This window comes from Macrobrachium rosenbergii, chromosome 49 (assembly GCF_040412425.1).
Source record: "Macrobrachium rosenbergii isolate ZJJX-2024 chromosome 49, ASM4041242v1, whole genome shotgun sequence".
Classification (NCBI taxonomy): Eukaryota; Metazoa; Arthropoda; class Malacostraca; order Decapoda; family Palaemonidae; genus Macrobrachium; species Macrobrachium rosenbergii.
The window spans coordinates 26,696,768-26,718,605 of NC_089789.1; the positions used below are offsets into that span (position 1 = coordinate 26,696,768).

The 21,838-nt window shown below is 39.1% G+C and overlaps 1 protein-coding gene across 10 annotated transcripts in view; it reads right to left on the reverse strand.

Annotated features, from left to right (window-relative positions):
* LanB1 (laminin subunit beta-1) overlaps nucleotides 1–21,838 on the reverse strand; it is a 121,945-nt gene that overhangs the window by 95,107 nt on the left and 5,000 nt on the right. For all 10 annotated transcript variants that reach the window (XM_067093026.1, XM_067093025.1, XM_067093024.1 and 7 more), the window contains exon 2: nucleotides 11,875–12,163. In XM_067093026.1, the coding sequence (XP_066949127.1) occupies nucleotides 11,875–11,935 (61 nt within the window). In that variant the 5' untranslated portion in view covers nucleotides 11,936–12,163. The remainder of the gene's footprint in view (nucleotides 1–11,874; nucleotides 12,164–21,838) is intronic.

The window sequence follows — 21,838 nt, forward strand, 5'->3', positions numbered from 1 at the left end:
CCAGCAGCAACTGCGACACTTAACAGATGACCAGCAAGCCGACACTTAATCCAATCATCGTGTCAAGAAGTTTGTTGGACTTTTAAGGGAGAGGAATATAAAATTTAGGCCAAAGGCCAAGCCCTGGGTCCTATATGAGGTCCTACAACGCTGAAGATATTGAAACCAGTTGTTAGGAAGGGGTGGAAAGTAAAATGGAAGAAAGATATGAACGGAAGTACAGTTAAAGGAATAAAAGACGCTGCAAAGAACCTGAAGTAACGCCTACTGTGCACCGCGAGGGGTGCCCTCATGGTACTACTCCTCTACGGGGGCTGGAATTTTATGGAATTACACCAGTACCGTTCCTTTCTCCGCCCAGGCTGAGGATCTGACGTCGGCTTCTCGGTTGACAAACGAGAGCTACAATCATTACACCTCAAGAAATGAAGAGAGAGAGAGAGAGAGAGAGAGAGAGAGAGAGAGAGAGAGAGAGAGAGAATCACGACTGCAACACTTTCTCCACCACCTGAGGCAAGATGATGTCTGTAAACGTACCTCTCCCGCTCAACACCCAGGTAAGCCCGAGGATACACCCCCTCCTCCCCAAGAAATACCTGAGCTTAACACGCAGGCGCATTCCCACTCGGTGGCTTCAATGACCAATCATGCGCGCCGTGAAAGCCCTCTACCATATTACCACCTAATGCCCCCATTTTATCTTGATTACCATTCATGAAAAGTGGAAATAATTAAATTTAAAGATACTTTTCACTGAAATAACAAAAGCAAACGAATCACAAAGTCGACTTCACAGCACTTTCTCTTGATGTGAGCCTTGGGAAGCTGGAGATAGTTGAACTGCATAACATGACTTGACTTCGGACTTCTCTCGGCTTCCTCGCAATATTTGGAGGTTGGAGCATTTTGACTCTGAAGAGTTTGTAGGGTTTTATGATCTTCATGAATCCTAAAGGATTTCAATACCTCTAGATTTCTGTCATTAAAGATGATCTTTTTTAAAAATTCTTCATTAGTTCTGTGTTAAAAACTATGAAGACACCTTTCAAACTTAAAAATTCATTGTTATTGAACAAAATCAATATATTTCGTGAAAGTGTTGCGCTTTAGCTGTAAATGGGATTTAGCAGAACTTATATATAGTTGTACTGCAATTGTAATAACGAAAGAACGATTACTCCTCAGAAAGAAAATGAAAGTTAAGTTTGTCATAACACCGAAAGGGGCCAAAGTTACAAAAAACTTGAACCTTTAACAGGACCCACATACATTCAAACGCAAGGAGATAAGAAAAACAAGATTTTTTAGGCGTTGGTTTCTTCCTTTTTTGTCAGTTACAGACATTTATGTAGACTTCTCATTATTATTCAAGTTTTAATCTTGCCAACTTTCTTGGTTAGGCAAAGCCCAGAGGCACCCATATCCCCTTCAATACTTTCAATTCTAAATTCAAATTCAAAAGATTTATTGATATATATTACATATGCACCAAATGGGGTGTATCAGTATGACGGTACACCCTTCAAAATATTTTAACAATACATCATTGACCTTCCAAAATTACTTGTTCCTGTAGAAATTGGGAAACTTCTTCATAATTCTTGAAACCATATTATTGATGAGCGAATAATGCACCTACCCTGGAACTGTATCAACACTTTTATCTCTAAATTCTGAAAGTTCAATACAATACAGTACATAATGACATAACTTCAGCACCTTACCACACTGAGCAAAGGACCTGTGCTGACGCAAGTGCGGTTTAACCTAAGCAGACCAGAGTATGCCTGTCTCCTGGGTTTTGTTAAATTCTCCATCTAAGTATTCTGGACGGACAATTTTCTCTCCAGGGTACCTTAGGGCATTTAGCCCTACGGTACACTCAAGGGAAAAACTGACCTTTTAATTGGAACGATGTGGCCTGAGTAACTATGTTACACATGCGTGAGCTTTCGTTGGTTATCTAAATATGGTGACTTGATGCCTGGAATTTTTCTATCTAATAATCAATACGCTTAAAAATGGTCGATTTTTTTTTGTCTTCAGATTCTTTTTAATCTATTTATTTAACTTTTTCATCTATTACATTAAGACAGTGAAAAGTGGGAGTTAGAGTGGTTGGCCAACAAGATAAAGAGCTCCAGAATATAACGGAGATCAAGTACAATGAAGTACAAGGATCTAAAAGTAGAACTGGGAGAAAACCTCACAGCTGCACTAAGAAGTATTAGAGAGGCTGGACAGCAAGACTGACGAAAGGAAGCGAGAATGATAGTGTGATTCTTAAAAAGAATCTGCTTCTTAAGTTTTAGTCAAAATATATCAATGAGATTCACATCGAAGTCTTTAGATACGGTAGACAGAATTGTTGTCAATAAAAGCAGCAAAATCACCCTAGTTAACATACGCATTATTAGATCTGTATACAAGAGCAATTACTACAGATGCACTCAGGATATATTATGATTGGTACAGGCTCACAGAATTTTCCGCCAGAATAATTTGTGCCCTTTTTTTACGTAAAACAAGCAAATCAAGGTGGAGTTTAATTTGTCTTTTAACTACTCACATAATAATAATAATAATAATAATAATAATAATAATAATAATAATAATAATAATAATAATAATAATAATAATAACGTAAGCATTACTACAAATAACAGCTCAATAACAGTGAGGCTCAGTGGAGCGTTTGTTTGTGACTGACCCTATCTGAGAGACGCCCCTTGAAGATAGACTCCGAACCTCCCACTTCCGGTGCCGCAGTCACTGCCTTCCTCGGGCCTCTGTACATGGCACACAAAGGACCAGTCCGCCGGGAGGGAAAATCCCTCTACAAAGCGAAATTAAAAATCCCACTTCAGAACAATTAGTGGGCTTCGCTTTCTACTGTCCCGTAACCGAAACGAGGCTTGCCTAACGTGAAGAAGCCATTGAAAGAGAGAGAGAGAGAGAGAGAGAGAGAGAGAGAGGTGGTTAGTGATGTGATCATTACACACACAAAAAAGGAATAAAAAAATGAAAAAGTGTAAAAGTATTCTACCATGGATTTCGACGGCAGGGCACAAAGCAGAACAGCTGGATGATAAAGGCCCAGCCAGACTAGAGGCTGCTTACTAAGAGTATATATATATATATATATATATATATATATATATATATATATATATTATACATAAACACACACACCTATATATGTGTGTGTGTGTGTGTGTGTGTGTTCACGGACGTGTGTATGACTGTCATTCATACTAAGTTAATTATGATATGGCTTAAATATATATTGCCACTGATAAACACTTGAGCACACTTGCATATATATATGTATATATAATGTGTATATATATATATATATATATATATATATATATATATACATATATAATTATATGCACACACTTACGCTCTTATACTGTATACATCCTTTTAAGTCCTGTTACTTGGCTAACTATATTGCATACCACCCCGACCAACTGAGACAGAAGGGCGAAGGGGAAAGCGATACCTTAATTAAGTCCGCCACGCTAAAGGGGGCCCGAAACGAGTCAGCCTGTGCAAGGGCAGGCTGAAAGGGCCGGTCGCAGGCCAGCTGAGAAACGCGAAAATCTCGACCCGCGAAAGGTTACGAAAATAAGTTGAGGATATACTCTTAAGAATAAGGAGATAGCGAAGGAAGGGAGGGAGGGAGGGAGGGAGGGGAGGGAGGAGGAAGGGCCTCATCAAATGCATTACTCGGAGATGACGGGCCCAGTCAGTAACCAAATCCCTGGGCCGAGACAGTTGAAACTCGGTACACTGGTGATACTGAAGGACATGACGGGTGGGTGGGAAGGATATTGCGGGGGTTCGAGAGTGGGGGGAAAGAACAGGCTCCAACAGATGTGGAGTCTCATATTTGTACAAAGGGGACGGAATGCCACCGTTAAACGTTGTTATGGTAGGCAGTCATGGTGGCACTAACTTTACTGTAAGGTTAGATAAATATTTCCAGATGGGGAAATGTCAGCCGCGTCATCTGTCCTTCGCAAACATCTCTGGAGACGGTTTATGGTCAAAAGAAGAAGGAAAAGTGTTCTAAAATATTACTCTTGAAGATATACAGGTTTTTAAATACGTGAGTCGATCGTTGTCTTCGAGGGGCTAAGGCTTAGCCTTTTCCTTTCCCTGTTTTTTCTTCAAGACTGGGGGAGATAAAGGCACTGGGTTATCATTCGAAAAAATAAATCTTACCATTACTCTTACAGCTTTCTTACAAGAGCCGCCTTTGTGGTATTTATAAACGGGAAACAGTATAGGTCGTTTGTGGGTCACAGTCCCAACAGCTGCACATATGCTCTCACAGCCAACAGCAGCCAGTCTTCATATCTTAGCAAATGGCTCGCCACTAGGGGCGCCGTTTCAAAGGCAAGCCCTCACTCTACTACTAATATTACTGTTACTACTACTACCACCACAGAAGCTTTCCCCTCATCTGAGGCTCTTCATCTTCACCCGAACATCCGTGATGAATGTTAGTTTTACTAGTCATAATAAAAACATAAGTTGGCTAGGAATGATACACCCTCCAAAAACTACCAGAGCTCAGAGATTATGAGTGGCCAAATTGAAGCGGGAGTGGGCGTAATCACAGTACAAACACGTGTAGATATGAAGTGAATATACATGTGTATGCACACAGCGAAGCAGTATACACAAAATGGAATTTACAGTGAAGCGACGCACAGACACAACACAGTGACACTGTATAAATACCTATATAAAGACATGATTGTCAATAAATACAAACCAGAACAATAACAAATTACAGCCTACAGCCCAACAGAACGACGAAGAAATCACTCCCTGCAATAACTTCCGTTCAAAACCTCGCCTTGAGTATTTGATATCAGACCTTCCTAACAAATTGCGTCAAGAACCAATGAAATAAATAAAAAAATAAGCAAGATGAAACTAGTCCAATGCATGGGCGAAACCAAGCGCCCACAAGCATCCCGTGCTTAAGTGACATTTTCTTAACTGCTCCAGTGTCTCTCTCTCTCTCTCTCTCTCTCTCTCTCTCTCTCTCTCTCTCTCTCTCTCTCTCTCTCTCTCTCTCTCTCTCTCTCTCTCGTACAAACACATGAGACAGAATGAAGTAAAACATTGACATAAAAACCCGCGTAAAAAGATTAACAAGAAGATCTATTTTTTACAGTATACGTCTGCCCGATTAGATTAGATTATGAAATAATAATAATAATAATAATAATAATAATAATAATAATAATAATAATAACAACAACATCCTTTATTTCATCTCAGGGCCATATACAACGGTTTCCCCCGCAGATTGTTTGAGATTACCCCGTCGAGGCCTTTCTGACATCAATCACGATATGGTATACAATTTAACGGAGTACTGAGCGTGCAGGTCTTCTATTTTTTTCCTCCCTCCCACCCAAATTTATGCGGCCCACAGCAGTTAACTAACAACCGGATACATAATTCACTGCTAGGTCAATAGAAGCTCACTGTATTTTCAGGGAAATGTTTCTATAACGTTCCTTTCCTTCCCGGTTCTGAGATCGAAACCGGAGCTACGCGACTGTATTGGCACTTTCAATTGCCTTATCTTGGTGTGAGAGAGAGAGAGAGAGAGAGAGAGAGAGAGAGAGAGAGAGAGAGAGAGAGAGAGAGAGAGAATTCGTACTAACCACTAATATCTTACACATAAAAAGTCTTGTTGAAGAAAAGATGGCTTTAGTTGGTTATTGGCAACTCTTGTTGTGATGGGATAGAAAAAGAGCGGTGGGGAGGGTGCAGAAGGACAAGGTCTTGCACCCTCACATACTAAGTTCACGAACATGAGACAGAGAGCTTGTTTAATCACCGTCAGTATTACAGCTGCCACAAAATACCAGGGAAAGTCGAAAGTACTGATATGTCTTCATTAGTTGAATGGTAAACATTGGGAGGGGTGTCTGCGGGCATCGAATTTTCAGTCAGGAGACCGAAGAAACATTTTGTTACTGACGACACAGAAAAAAGAATGAAAGATTCAGCCGTTCCGGAATACCAATGAATGAACTTGAGAGAAAAATACATGACCAAGATCTGATAGTTTAAATATGACCTTCAATACACTGAAAGAATTCACAGGGCAAGGGAGATGTGGCATAGTATTCCCTGTCAAGAGGTAAAAGTAATGCACATTAACCAATAAACAGCAAAAGCAGATTTACCTAAAACACAACCCAGTTGATAACAGCACAAGTACTGAACGGAAATTATACAAGAATTCAGTGTATGAGAAATAAAAAGCAATGGCAGGAACATGGTCCAACTACAAATGGAAGTAACGACATACATTCCTATAGCGATCAACCATAAAAGAAAGACTGAAAATTGCGATATCAGGAGGCTGTGGAACTCATGAAATGGCAACAGAGTTCTTGACACATAACCCTTTTAAATGCTCCGTGGCAGGAGCGCTTCGATACCCCTAAGGCAACAACCCACCCAAGATGGCAACAGGATATCCTAGGGTAGGTTTTGAGGGCTTTTAGCCTCCCTGATTCTGTACTGACTCTTATTTGCGTTTTGTCATCAGAGTTTACTTAACGGAGATTTGAAAGAGAACTGTGGTATACCAAGCGCTTTTACACTGGCCATAATCTGAAAATATTCCAGAATGTTAACTGTATCCATACCACTTCCCATGTTACATTAGCCATGAGTCACAATTATTTTTAAAAAATCACTTCATCTTAATAAAATTGCTCATACAGCAACTTTACCTATGATGTGTCACATCACATGTACTAGAAAAGGCTCATTAAATATCCTAGAAAAGGCTCATTAAATATCAGGTTTTGCTTGTTAAATTACTATTTTTCACGTTCAGCTATTCTCCAACGTCGAGTGGCAGGCACAATCTAAATGCTCACCAAATGGAGAAGACAATACCAGAGAACAGGTCTTAGACTTCTCCACGGGTCTTCAACATTACAACTCTCAATGTTAAGGAAAAAAATACCTATATAAATTATGGCAACACGAGAGGTTCGTGACAGCAAACAACGACCCTACATTATTATTTGCAGTTGAGGATTTTCTTCTACTGGCTTTTTTCTTCAGTTCAACCTTATCCTAGTTCCTCGTTGGACGGGTTGGTATTGTTCTCGGCTAGCACTCTGCTGGGGGCCCACGTTCGATTCTCAGACCGGCCAATGAAGAATTATAGAAATTTATTTCTGGTGTTAGAAAATCATTTCTCGTTATAATGTGGTTCGGATTCCACAATAAGCTGTAGGTCCCGTTGCTAGGTAACCAATTGGTTCTTAGCCACGTAAAGTAAATCTAATCCTTCGGGCCAGCCCTCTCTAGGAGAGCTGTTAATCAGCTCAGTGGTCTGGTTGAACTAGGGTATACTTAACTTTTTCAACCTTATCCTTGAAATAAAGAGATCGCCTATTTCCTGAAGAACCTTACTTCCCAACTAAAATTCCTTACAGCTTTTCACAGTATTCCAAACCAAAATTATCTATGTTACAATCTTAAATTCCTGCCACTCTGAGTAACATACATCATTCCAGTCGTATGGGAGATACAAATGCCTTTGCCTCTCTCCATAACCCGGGGATAGAATAAATCATCAAGCACAAAACTCCTGTTGGTGATTGCGTCGACCATACATTAACGCTTTTGGTGCAAATTTCATTGCTTCTGTTCTTCCGGGCAATAAACTATTTCTTTTTAATCTTTGCTTTTCCCACTACTCGGGCACATCTTCCTTTGCTTATCCATCTCCCTCTCGAATTCTTTCCATTTTCACTATGAAAATGATTACTTCCGTGTCATACCTCTCGGCTAAAAGCAGCCTGTTTCAAAGATTTCAAAAACTTAAGAAATAAATGGACACAGTTCCTTTTTCGAAACATGCCCACAAACCTTGGCATTAATGACCCCGCATCCTAGCTATCTAAACAGGGAGTTAGTGGACCGACCTAATACTTCCAAGAGACAATGTACAATTCCTGAAATGTCCTCCAGTGATCACTTCAAAACTAATCAAATCCAGATATGGAAGAGCCTCGATAAGGTATTCCAAAGTTAGTCAGGATGGGAATGTTGGACAGAGGTATATCCAGCTATGATCTTTGGATTCTACCATCTGTCTAGGACGCACTTAAATATTACGAAATGACCGTCTGAGAGAGACAGTCTCTTCATCTGATTAATTTTCAAAAGAAAGTGATTCCTTATTTTGCCACTACATTTATATACATTATATATAATATATATACATATATATATACATATATACTTATATGTATTATATACACATATACGGTATATAGGCAAGATACCATATTTACTTTTGTTATAGTATTCTGCATTTAGACCGTGCTTGCTTATATATATATATATATATATATATATATATATATATATATATATATATATATATATATATATATATATATATATATATATATATATATATATATATATATATGTATATGTATATGTATATATATAACATACAGACACACACACATATATATATATGGCCAAAATACCAGTTACTTTTTTGCTGTAATATTTTGCATTTAAAACTTTGTGCTTTCTTGTGATGCATATATATATATATATATATATATATATATATATATATATATATATATATATATATATATATATATATATCTCAAAACCCTTACAACCATACAGTACCCTGACATACAGAGAGAGAGCGAGAACGGAGGATGAGTCTCACGACACGGGAACAAGGGGCAATTTTTTCAAATTATCCTATAGTACAACGAGCGTCAGTTACGCATCAATAAAGCAATGAGCGTGAGCGTGCGCGCCTTGATATAACTCCCACCTCCAATCTCTCCTTCCTTTACCAGAGTTTCTCGACCACTGGAGAAAATATCACCACTGCATGTGAAGCATTATCACCTCCCACCACCACATCCGACACATTTGACGGGGCAATACCTTTGGCCGTGGAGACTTCACATTCTGCGATCTCTTTGTTGACAAAAGACGAGGCGCGACAGTCTCTTCGTTAACGGTGACTCAGACTGCAGAGCAATCTCTTCACATTCTACAATCCCGTTGGTGGAGACGATTCCTTATTCTACTGTCTCTTTGTTGGAGGCTACTAGATTATCGATCTCTTCGTCCGAGACGATTTTAGATTCTTTGTACTTTCTGGGGATAACTTCAGTCTAATTATTGTGAACGACGCCAGATTTTATAACACCTTTGCTGGAGAAGACTTCCAACTGTAGAACAGTTTCTCGTTGTGGACAACGCCATATTTCAGTCTCTTTACTGGAGTTGACTTCCGATCTGATTCACGGTAGAGGAGAACGACGTACTCCACAATTTCTTTCTTAGAGCTACACCTGATTCTACAGTGTCTTTAAAAGGGACAACTCTATTTACAATCTCATTTTTAGAGATGACTGTACAATCTACAATCTTTATTGGAAGTGGCTCCTCCCCATTCTGCAGTCTCTTTACTGGAGACAAGTCTGGATCATACACCTGTTCGATGGCGAGGCCTCCAGATTGTGGAACAATCTTCGTTAGTGATGATTCCTTATGGCAGAATCACTTTGTTGGAGACAACTCCAGACTCTACAATCTCTCTGTTCGAGATGGCAGAACCATCTCTCGTTAGAGACGACTCCCGGTTCTACAACCGTTCTCCGTTACGTTTATATGTAAACAATGCATTCAGTTCCAGTGCATGCGATGCATACGTTATTGATAAAAAACTTACCCCTTCATTGTGACGCTCGACTGCACATGCCTCACTCCCCCTCTCTCTTGAATGTCTGAGTAAATCAGTATGATCAAAGTATAGTTCCAGATATTGTATCAAATCAAACAAAAACACCCTTCAGTTTTCTTGTGAAGATGGAAAGAGAAACCCACAAGATTCCTGTGTATAACTTGTTTACTTGTAAATATTTACATATTACTTGAATCTCGAGTACGTCCAGGTCTTAACTGTGACCCTTTGGGCCTTGAACCAGCCTGACCACCTTCACATCTCTTGAAAAAGGGTCACAGTTAGGACCTGAAAGTACTCGAGATTCAAGTAAATATGTAAATATTTACAAGTAAACAAGTTATACACAGGAATCTTGTGGGTTTCTCTTTCTATTATATCAAATATCCGTTACAAATGGCCCACCACATTTTGATAATTTTTCCAATAAAAATTAATGTCTAAGACACATCATCGTTTCCTATCAGGTAATTTATCATTTTTCAGGTAACGTGGCATTCACTGAGATCACTGTGTTCAAATTCATAGCAAATAATGAAACAATTAAATCAAATCATTCGTAGATAAAATTCAAGCTACATAAGTTCAGTATTTCGATCCTCTAAACCAACAGATGATGCGTAACATCATCCAAGTTACGTAGATTTGCTGAAAAAAAATAAAGAAAATCCAGAGGCACAACATCTACTCTTTGTTGCGACAATCTTAGTGGTCAAAATATATAATCAATTTACCTACGTGGACAGACATACTTAGTGAGGCATCAAGACTGGCTGACAGTGTTGTTTTACAGTGACCATAACATACGTTAAGGAGAGAGAGAGTTGAGAAATAGCACTTCTGCCAGCTATGAATCATCACTGAAGGCATGGGAATGTTAAATATTTTCTATGCAATTCTTTCTCCGCTAGAGACTAAATTTCAAAAAATACAGTCCTAGAAATGCCCTCTACAATTAATACAAACGAACGCTAGAATTATATTTCATTCTACATTATGAGAGAGAGAGAGAGAGAGAGAGAGAGAGAGAGAGAGAGAGAGAGAGAGAGAGAGATCACCAGGAATGGTTCCACCTTGGTGGAGTGATTACTGCGTCAAGGTCCTCGCATTTTTAATGATGAAACTATGGCATATAGGCCTAGTTTGACAGAAAATTGATCTCTCAGGTCTGTAACTTTTTATTCTCTTCTCCCCTCCTTTCTCCCCTTCCCTAACAGTTGACTATCCAGCTGCGTGGCTGAATTTACTACTAGGTTAACAAAGACCAACAGATTCAAGAGAACGCGTCCAGAACGCCCTGTCCACTCCAGGGATTCGAACCCAATTTGCTAATGAGCGACACCAGGAACCCACAGGGAATGATACAGAGGGGGGGTGGGGTGGGGTTGGATGGGTGCTTGAATGACAACAAGAAAAATAATTGCAACTAAGGAGGAATCCTGTACCAAGAAAGAGTGCATCCACTTTAAATTTCCATGGGATCTGAGTTAAGCCTCATGTGAAACACACGAAGCTCTGAAATGTGCCAACAGCACAAAGACCTCTCATATGATGAGGCCAAACAGAGGAACAGATGTTGTAAATCTTTCCTCCTCAACTTTTTATGCGTTTTGAAATTATCTGGTTTCATTGAGGTCCATTCTCTCGCCAGCTGGCTTGTTTAGCATCTCGTTAAGAGTCCTGATGCTCCTAGGAGCTGTCCCACACTCTCTCGTTCTGTTATTTCTAACTTCCCTTTAATATAGTTGCTGTCTTAAAAGTATTCACTCCAATTTACAATTATTCATTAACACAAAACCATTCGAGCTATCACATCAAGGAGTTGAAACTTTTCAGTGCTTCGAAAATCAATTACACTACGAGTAATACATCTTAACCATTCACATGCTAATTTCCTACAAAATGTTTTCCTCCATTTCAAAATTCACTCAAAATTACAGACCAGACCAATGCATTTTAATCTTATTACTGCAAGGATGGAAAACAAGGATGAAAAGGCAAGGTTTCCTCGTTCTGAGAGAAAGTGTTTATGCATACGAAGGAGTTTCAGCCTAAATAGGAGCTAAACACAGTATACTCACCGAACGAAAGCAGGACAAGGGATGCGAGCACGCAGACGCTGTATAACCGACAGAACTTCATCGTGAAGTTGAGGGAATTACAGCCTTATCATGAGGAAACAGTCCAGCTGATTTTCTGTACCATGAAAGACGGCACGTCGGTGATGCTTACTGTATAAGTTTACAGCGAAAAGATGGAAAAGACGGAAAATAGTGTCTAGGGGACGGAGGATTGTCAAAGGAAAATAAGACTTGAAGTAATCGCACGCCAATCTTCCTCTTAGCTTGGTCTGTTTATCCTCAGCGCAATCTGAAAGGAAAGAAAAGAATATATGACATTAGAATACTTATCGCTTATTTCAGCCCTTGTTTCCCCTAAACACACACACAAAAACAAAAAATAACCTATGAAGACATTATGGAAATGATGACACGATGGAGGGGTAGAGTGAAATAGCAGAAAGTTTTTTACAGCTCAATGAGAGAAGTGCTCGCTGTAAGTTACTGAACTGGTAAGGTGTCATAGAATATTTGGTCAGAGCAGAGTTTTTGCAAGTAAAGACGGGAGGTAAATATTCTGGCAAATTGTTATCTGACCCGTAGGACAACTTCATCACTGACATGCTACTCTGACAACTGCAGGTTCTTTTCCTTGAAAGAATAAATACCATGGATCTGTAAGCGGTTTTATCAATGTGAGACGACGATGAACTACAGAAAATTAAGACCTTGGCTAGCCGATCTTTTACTGCGTTCTCACTGCATAATTCAGTGCGCATAAGCAACACTGTACTAGTAAGTGATTCCAAACTTTGGCCCAGGCATCTGCGTGTCAAAAAAAGATTAGAAAAAATAAAACCCTACAAAGATCAAAGAACTACTGCAAAGTCAAGCTGATGACTTTGTTCTGCTGTTTGGACGTCTGCAACTTTGCAGGATCTTCACCTCCAAAACAACAATGCTCAAAGTGGTGGTTTCATTTCTCCTAGTAATGATAATAAGTTACATGCCGTCAGAGACTCACTATATCCGCCACGATTTCACAGTGTCCAGTACCAGAAGATCTTTTCACTCCCTACACTGCAAAACTGTGAAACAGACATCCTGTCAGATGAATGGAATGTCAAGAAAGAATGTAATACTACATTCCGGGGCCATGCAACATTCCGTTAAGATTTCCTACTTCTCTCAACAGCTGCGTACGTTATTTCTTTACCTTCGGTTACTTTGTTCATCTTTATTCATACTTTATCTTTATGTTATTCTACTTCTCTGAGATTTATCTTTTTCACATCAAGACAATACTCTCTCTTTGGAATTTTTCTTAGCTACTTAATGACCGGTTTGTTCCAAATGAAAATGTGTTCATTCTGAATATTATCATCGTTATGCTTTGCGGCAAAATAAAACCTGAAACGCATGCATTACCAATAAACAAGACAACACGATCTTTAAGAAATATCGACGTCTTGGTGTGATGGGAACTATCAAACTTGGCAATGTAAGCAACAGTACCCATAGACCCAGCACTCTCGCAAGCATATGCTGAAGATAATGACAGCTCTGGTATATATTTTTTCCCAGAAAGAATAATTTTTTTTTTTTTGTGATGAAAGACAAATATACTCTTGTTGGCTCAGAATAATGTTTATATTCCATTTTCTGCGCTCCCACCCCAAAAATAATTGGGCCCTATCCTCCTAATGGACAGATCAGTCTAATCCTTCTGCTAGATATAGACAGGTTCATCTAATGTTCAATGAGAATCATTCCCATCACTTAGAGACAGCAGGGAAGCGAGTCAAGGCGAGAGAAGGATATGTGGAAAGAAGAGCTATGAAGGATTATGGGAGATATTTTAAACAAAGAACACGGATCATAGGAGATGGGGTATATTAGATAAAAAAAAAAAATCAATCTTAAACTCAGAATATAAATCCCACATATACATGGGAAAAGCACCAACCTTTCACCCCATTTCTTCTCAACTAAAAACATTTCATGACTGGGAGGTCAGTGACAGAAATTCATTTCTCACTATAATGTGGTTCGGATTCCACAGTAAGCTGTAGGTCCCGTTGCTAAGTAACCAATTGGTTCTTAGCCACGTAAAATAAGTCTATTCCTTCGGGCCAGCCCTAGGAGAGCTGTTAATCAACTCAGTGGTCTGGTAAAACTAAGGTATACTTACTTCAGTCATTAATAGTAGAACATCATCCGACAGTCACATGCCCCTCAAGCTATTAACAGAATATGTCCCCAAATGAAAGATAAACCTCTTCTCATGAAGTCTACGAAAATTACTCTTTTAAGTTAACAGAACATTAGGGTAGTAATCTCATATCCTGCATTCATGTTGCATGAAGTTTAACAAGAAACAAATTATAATGTGTTGGAGCTTTGAATATATGTGAATTCTGTGCAAAGGAACAGAAATAGGCCTATATGATTGTAAACATGTTTACAAGCAGGATGCTGGATGTTGAGGCACCGTGCAACAAATGTGAACAAGTACAAAATGCGCCGAAGTTTCTTCGGCGCAATCGAGTTCTCTGTATACCTCATGATCTGTATGAAACTTCCAGCCACGGCCCATAAAACCCTAAGCCGCGGCCCACGAAACTCAGCCACGGTCCGGTGGTTGCCTGTGTTGTTGGTACCTAAAGCGGTGCTATAAGCACGATTATGGCTAAATTTAACCTAAAATAAAATAAAAACTACTGAGGCTAGAGGGCTGCATTTTGGTATGTTTAATGATTGGAGGGTGGAGGATAAACATACCAGTTTGCAGCCCTCTAACCTCACTAGTTTTAAGATCTGAGGGCGGACAGAAAAGCGCGGACGAACAGACAAAGCCATCTCAAAGAAAACTAAAAAGTAAGTGTTGAGGACTATGAATGAAAAAAAGTTACCATATCTGTTGTGGCTTGTAAAAGCAGAACACTAAAGAGGATAGTTCTTGTATCTGGAGGAGTGTAAGGACTTGTGGAAGATTACAAATGTGTTATTCCATGAATTGTGGCTGTCGCTAAGTGTAATATGATGTTTATGACCCAGGGATGATAACTATTTAGAAAGAAAAATAATCTGATGGAAGAGTACTCTGTGCTTGACTGGGAGAAAGGGAGGCTGTGCTGGGTGAACTGAATACAAAGTTATGGGGCATAAATGGTGTGGTTAATTGTATGTGCACAGGAAACATGACAACGGAATATCTTGTGGAAACGTGTTTTGAATGGGGTGTGGATTTTGGAAATATAAGAATTAGAAAGAATTTTGCTAAACACCCTCAGGAAAGAGAAAACAGCGGCAAAGAGTCTGTAATGCATTGACAAACTGAGTAAACAGAGAGCAAGTTGTTGATGAAACAGCATATAAGAAAGTGGCTGGCGATAAATTTGATAAGTATTTAGCTGAAGCAAAACTGAAAGTAAAGCATTTTCAGTTAAAAGGGAAGGTTTAAAATGTTATTTTTATTATACAAATAACTGAGTAAAATTATTGTTAAATTAAGGAAAAACATAAGCGAGATGAGAATTCTTAAGCACGCAGAACTCCAAAATAACAAGGCTTGCTAGCTTCCACATATGAACAACCATTTTTAAAGGTGCAAATTCAACCATCTACATTTCAGTGAGTGTTTTGAGTTGTCATCCTGTACCTTTAGCCGTATGGAAACAGAATAATGAAACAATCCCTAGACCAAGACCTTAGTCATCATCTCAGAAGACCTAGTATAGTAAGTTCATGCATACAGGATCACAAAGAAAGAGCTATCAGTAAAATGCAAACATACATACTAGATGTCACTGAGCAGGCCAGTCAGACTACTGTCCCCCGTAGGGAGCTAGCGCCGTCAGTGCACCTCATGCGGTACACAGTAGGCATTACTTAAAATTCTTTGCAGCGTGCCTTCGGCCCCTGGCTGCAACCCCTTTCGTCCCTTCTACTGTATATCCTTTCATATTCTTTTTTCCACCTTACTTTCCACCCTCTTCTTAACAACTGATTCACAGTGCAACTGCGAGGTTTTCCTCCTGTTACACCTTACAAACTTTTACTGTCAATTTCCGTTTCAGCGCTGAATGATCTCATTGGTACCAGTGTTTGGCCTTTGACCTACATTCTATATTCAATTCAATTCAATTCACAGACTACTGTTCACCAAAATGATCTCCATATTGTACAAAATACCGATAGAACGACTTGAGAACTCTCCATATTTTCACAGAAAAGCAGACCATATGCGAGACGCTCTACAGTGTGCCACGCCCAAAGGGATTTCAACTGCTGCTTTTAAAATATTCGTGAACGCGAAAACAGGCTGTATTTTTATAAGATCAGGAGAGGCCTAGTTCTAAACTTACCATCATACCTGTTACATCATTTACAGTGTATTATAACTCGATAGTATATTCAAATTTAGTATATTCAAATGTTAATGTTTGTTTTCAGTCTCAAACGCGAAGAATTGACATCCATGCAATATTATAATCAATCATCACTGATCAAACACTTCACACCTTTAAAAAATGTCACTAGTTTTAATTTTCTATAAAAGAAAACTATCGAGATGGCTTTGTCTGTCCGTCCGCACTTTTTCTGTCCGCCCTCAGATCTTAAAAACTACAGAGGCTAGAGGGCTGCAAATTGGTATGTTGATCATCCACTCTCCAATCATCAAACATATCAAATTGCAGCCCTCTAGCCTCAGTAGTTATTTTATTTAAGATTAACGTCGGCCATGATCGTACGTCTGGCAGCGCTATAGGACAGGCCACCACCGGGGCGTGGCTGAAAGTCTCATGGGCCGCGGCTCATACAGCATTATACGCTGTACAGAAAACTTGATTGCGCCGAAGAAACTTTGGGATATTACTCCCGATAAGTCCAGATGAAATGTTACTGACGAGTTACGCGATCCTAACGCAGGATGTGAGTCAATGTGGATCTCACACATGATATCCAATTTCTAAGTCAAACATGACTTCATGACTTTCAACTACGAGTTCAGTGACCGAATCCACTTACGGACGGGCATCGACGGAGTACTTCTATGACGCAAAGGATTGGTACCATTCCACACAACCTAACGATGATATATATATATATATATATATATATATATATATATATATATATATATATATATATATATATATATATATATATATATATATATATATATATATATATATATATATATATATATATGTGTATGTGTGTGTGTGTGTGTATATATATATATATATAGTATATATAAATATATATAATATATATATATTATATATATATGTATATATCAGTGCTATGGTGACTAAATTCCAGGAGTCTTTGATTAATAAATTGTTTATTTTCATACATCCGTGTCCGTATACAAGAGAGAGAGATATGATCTGTTAAGTTACGGCAGGAATATCTTTGACCATAAATCTTTTACGCATACACGAAATATCAGAAGAGGAAAATTATCAAAATTAATGTCCATCTTGTGGAGTCAAAGATATGCCAGCACAATATGGAAGATAATGAATTTGGAAGAATTAAAATCAACGAAAAACCTGGGGAGTGGGGAGTAAACCAAGTAATGACAGATTTACAAAATGAAATTTGTCTATAAAAAGCTGAAGCGTGAGGAGGAAAATTCAAGAATGACGGGACCAAAAGCAACGCCGAAAGTTTAAAAAACATTAATCGGGTAAGGAACAAAAAAGGATGATGGAAATTATTTCAATAGACCAAATGCTTTGGTCACTATTTGCAATATTATGCAATGTTTTTGTTTTGCAAGAGGAATTTCGCAAAACATCTGCAATATTATTCAGAAGATGGCACTGAAAAAAACCCTGACCCTACGAATCTACTGTACTGTAAGCTAAGATCCCCTAAATTTTCTACGGAAAACGTTTCTTGTCCTTCTACGCCCACATGAAATCGAGTCAGGGATTCGGTAATTAGTGACTGGTTTGCTGAAACGCAAAGCGTAGTCAATGAATGTGAACGTGTTTACATTCTGTCACTTGATAACTGCAGCACATAAGGGAAAATTAGCCTACCTATATGATAACGGGAGTGATACCCTTTATCAGCCAACTTGTATTGTTTACTGTGCGATAATGCGAAGTTTCGATGAGTTCCTCAGAGAAGATTCTGTATCAAGACTTTCATATTTTACATTTTATACTTAACTGAAGTCAGAACAACTGGACTTCTAGCGTTGGAACTAAAAATGAAAAAAAAATCCAACTAACACGAGATTGTGGAATACTCTACGAACTAATCCAGATAATCATCATTCATAAGTTCGGTAGATCAGCTCAAGTTGGTATCTTGGCACATTCTCATACTTCATATACGTTTCAGAAACAATTTTTCGAATGCTTAGTGTGAATCAAAAGGAGCACACCAAAACTCGATGGCACAGTACCTGAACCTAATTCACAGACTTTCACTAAAAACACAGCAACCTCAACAATCAATAAGCCTCAAACATTTTCGAACCACTTTTAAATCTCATAAGTAGCCTGCCTGAAAAGGACTTACTTATTTATGGACAACAACCAGTTAATGACTGGTTTGATTTGTTTTACATCTTGAATCCCACATGACATCCACTGCCCTTGAAATGATTACAGGCTTGACTTTCATGCCCAAATTAAGAGACGCTACAAAAAATTATTCAATCAGTTTCGCGTAGGTGAGCACGTGGGAGTGGCTACATGCTACGTCTTCCCCAAAACTATAGGAAACGGAGAACGAAAGGTATGAGATATCCTCTATGTTACAAGTTGCTGGAGATGAAGCTGGCCAACGGTCTCTTTCACCCTTTCTTTCCTTAAGTTTTGTCGACTGCGGGACTGGGCAAGAAAATGGGGATTTCCCTTGCTCTTATAAACCTATCAGTATCCTTCCACAATTCAATTCAGAGGAATACATAAAACTTAGAAAAGAGAGCTCCATGCCCAATGGGGTTAAGATGGAACGCGAAGGAAGACTGCAAAGGAGATAAGAAAGTCTTCTAACACGCTTAACGCCCTGATATAGACGGCACTGACAAGCAAGAACGGCGAGTATATATATTGGGGGAACAGTCTTTTTCAGACGTGTTCTGTTTGCCAAAGAGGTGTGGTGTGAAAACGAAAGGGATTTCGAAAAGAAACTGGATGCGGACTACATGGACGAAGACGTGTCCAGTTCCTCTGGATGCTTCCTCGCTCCAAAATTTCCTCGGTATGAGTATCCTGACGCGAAGCTACACTGCGTCTTTGGTTGATGAAAGTTCCTTAGACAATCAACATTTGGCAAAGTCGCGCACTGAATGTTTTAAAGAAACTGTAAAATGTTTAAGAAAATCCAAACAACAGATGTTCAAAATTTTGCAAAAGAGCAACTGAAGAAAAATGTTGATCTTAACACGAAAGGTTTGTTGCGTTTCTTCAGAGGCTTCTAGGTACTGTCTGCTGCCCAGCAACGTTCAGAACTATCTTTCTGACTGACGACTTAATCTTTTTGCAATGTGAAATCTCTCTCTCTCTCTCTCTCTCTCTCTCTCTCTCTCTCTCTCTCTCTCTCTCTCTCTCTCTCTCTCTCTCTCTCACGCACGTACTGAAAAAAAAAATGTTTATTTAATTCTGTAATGAATTAAACTATGGAGACAAAGAAAACACTCCTATCTTAATCATCGTTTGCAATGTTAACCTCACATTTCTATTACCACATTGTAATGCTATAAATCCAAACATGCATATTTTAGCACTTCAAAAACAGCATGAAAAGTGTCTGTCCCTGCCTAAGAAAGAAAATAAATGATCTTGAGAAAATGTGGTAGTACTGTCAAACAGGTGAACTGTGAAACTGGAGAAGTGTACATAACCCAAGAGTTGAGCTGTCTACTCTACAGTACATATACTGTAGTCAGTCGTCCCAGTTATTAAATTTTAGCCCAGCAATAAGCTTTCAACGGCAACAGATGGATGGCAGCCAGATCAAACGACAGCGGAATTTTCGAACTGCCAGACAAGGAGTAAAGGTTGTTTGCTTGTTATGATAACCCGGCGTTTTGCCCGCGAGGACCCTTGCTCAATGGTGGCCGACGTGATTAAATGACTGACTAATTCAAGCTGTCGCGCCAAGCAGCACTGGGGCCCTTTTCAGCCACTGTTAAGGAGTTGGAGAGGTAGAGCAGCAAGGTAAAGAGGTCCAGAGCATAAAGGAAATGGCAGCAAGGTAAGGAGATCCAGCATAAAGGAAATGAAGTACAAGGGTTCAAAGGTGGAACTGGAAGAAAACCCAAAAATTGCACTAAAAAGTAACAGTTAGAGGTGTTGGATAGCAAGACTGAAGAAAGGAAGGTTAAGTGAATGACTAATAAGTGGGTGCAGCCAAGTAAGTGATGATTGGGTGTTGAAGTGAATAGGAGAATGAGAGGCCTGGTGTGGACCTACAGCCTCTTATCCCTACCCGTGATGAAGAGAATACAGGTCACGAATGAATCGTGAAGCTATACCTGTTAGCAAAATCGCCACTGCAAAATCCAGTATATTATTCACGCTCGAACGAACATATGGTTCCTGGGTAAAACTACCATAACAACGTATAAATTTTCACACTCATATAAAGCATGATTCCTATAGAATGTCACAATATAATTCTTCACAATCGCAAGAAAGTGAGACACCTAAGTAAAATTATCACGACAAAATTTGGTTTTTCAAGTTCGACATAATGTATGGTTTCTATATAGTCTACCAGCGTATCCTTGCAACGCTGAGGCACCGTCATCTGTCCCTTCTGTCCCATTGTAATCCAAGACAGGGCATTAGACACTCTTGGTCCCCGCCTACACTTCAGCATGACAACGACTGAGATACGACTGAGATTCCTGACGCATGTCTCGATTTCCCAAAGAATTTCAAATTTTGCCTCGTGAGAGGCTGCTTGTCATACCCGGATCTTCATTTCAACAAGCTGAAGAAGGTAGTCTTCCTCAAAAGAATTAACCCCCCATAACCGATTTTAGTTTTAGTTAAAAGAAAACTACTGAGATGGCTATTTGTCTGTCTGTCCTCACTTTTCTGTACGCCCTCAGAACTTGAAAACTACTGAGGCTGGAAGGCTTCAAATTAGTATGTCCATCATCCACCCTCCAATCATCAAACATACCAAATTGCAGCCCTCTAGCCTCAGCAGTTTTTATTTTATTTAAGGTTAAAATTAGCAATAATCGTGTGCCTGGCACCGCCATAGCTGCCAACAACAAATGCCATGAAAGTTTCATGGGCCGCGGCTGAGAATTTCATGGGCCGTGGCTGAGAGTTTCATACAGCATCATATGCTGTACAGAAAACGTGACTGCGCCAAAGAAACTTCGGCGCATTTTTTTATTTGTTATTTTCGTCTTTATATCTAATTGCCTTGCTTGAAAGCATGAAAGTCACAGCTATGTATCAGTTCGATTCATGTTTTGTGACGAAATTTTAACAAGAAGTTGTAGGACGTCGATGACCGTTAGAGGTACCAGTGGGCCAGATGACAAAATTTAGTCAAAACCCATTTCTGTATGGCACACATTGCTACCGGTCCTCGGTGCATAATCATACATACACCAGGCCGCAATGCAATCGCTCAGTTCTAGATTCTAACTGTTGTCGAAAACCACTGTAGTGCGACTCCAATATACAGATTCGATCAATCTACAGTCTAATACAGCACCTCTTCCATAATCGAATCACTCGAGGTGAATTTCAAACGACCAATTCGAATTCTAAATGCATCCAGAGCTCAGATGTGCAAATCACCGAGCGACCGAACAGATATCCAGGTAAACTCTCTCTCTCTCTCTCTCTCTCTCTCTCTCTCTCTCTCAGTACAAAGTGTTAAGAAAATTAAAATCAAAAGTGTGCCGAACAATACTATTCCGCTGTACAAACAAAAAACATAAAGATTAAAAGTCAAGAACATTCTTAAAAAACATATAACATTAAAA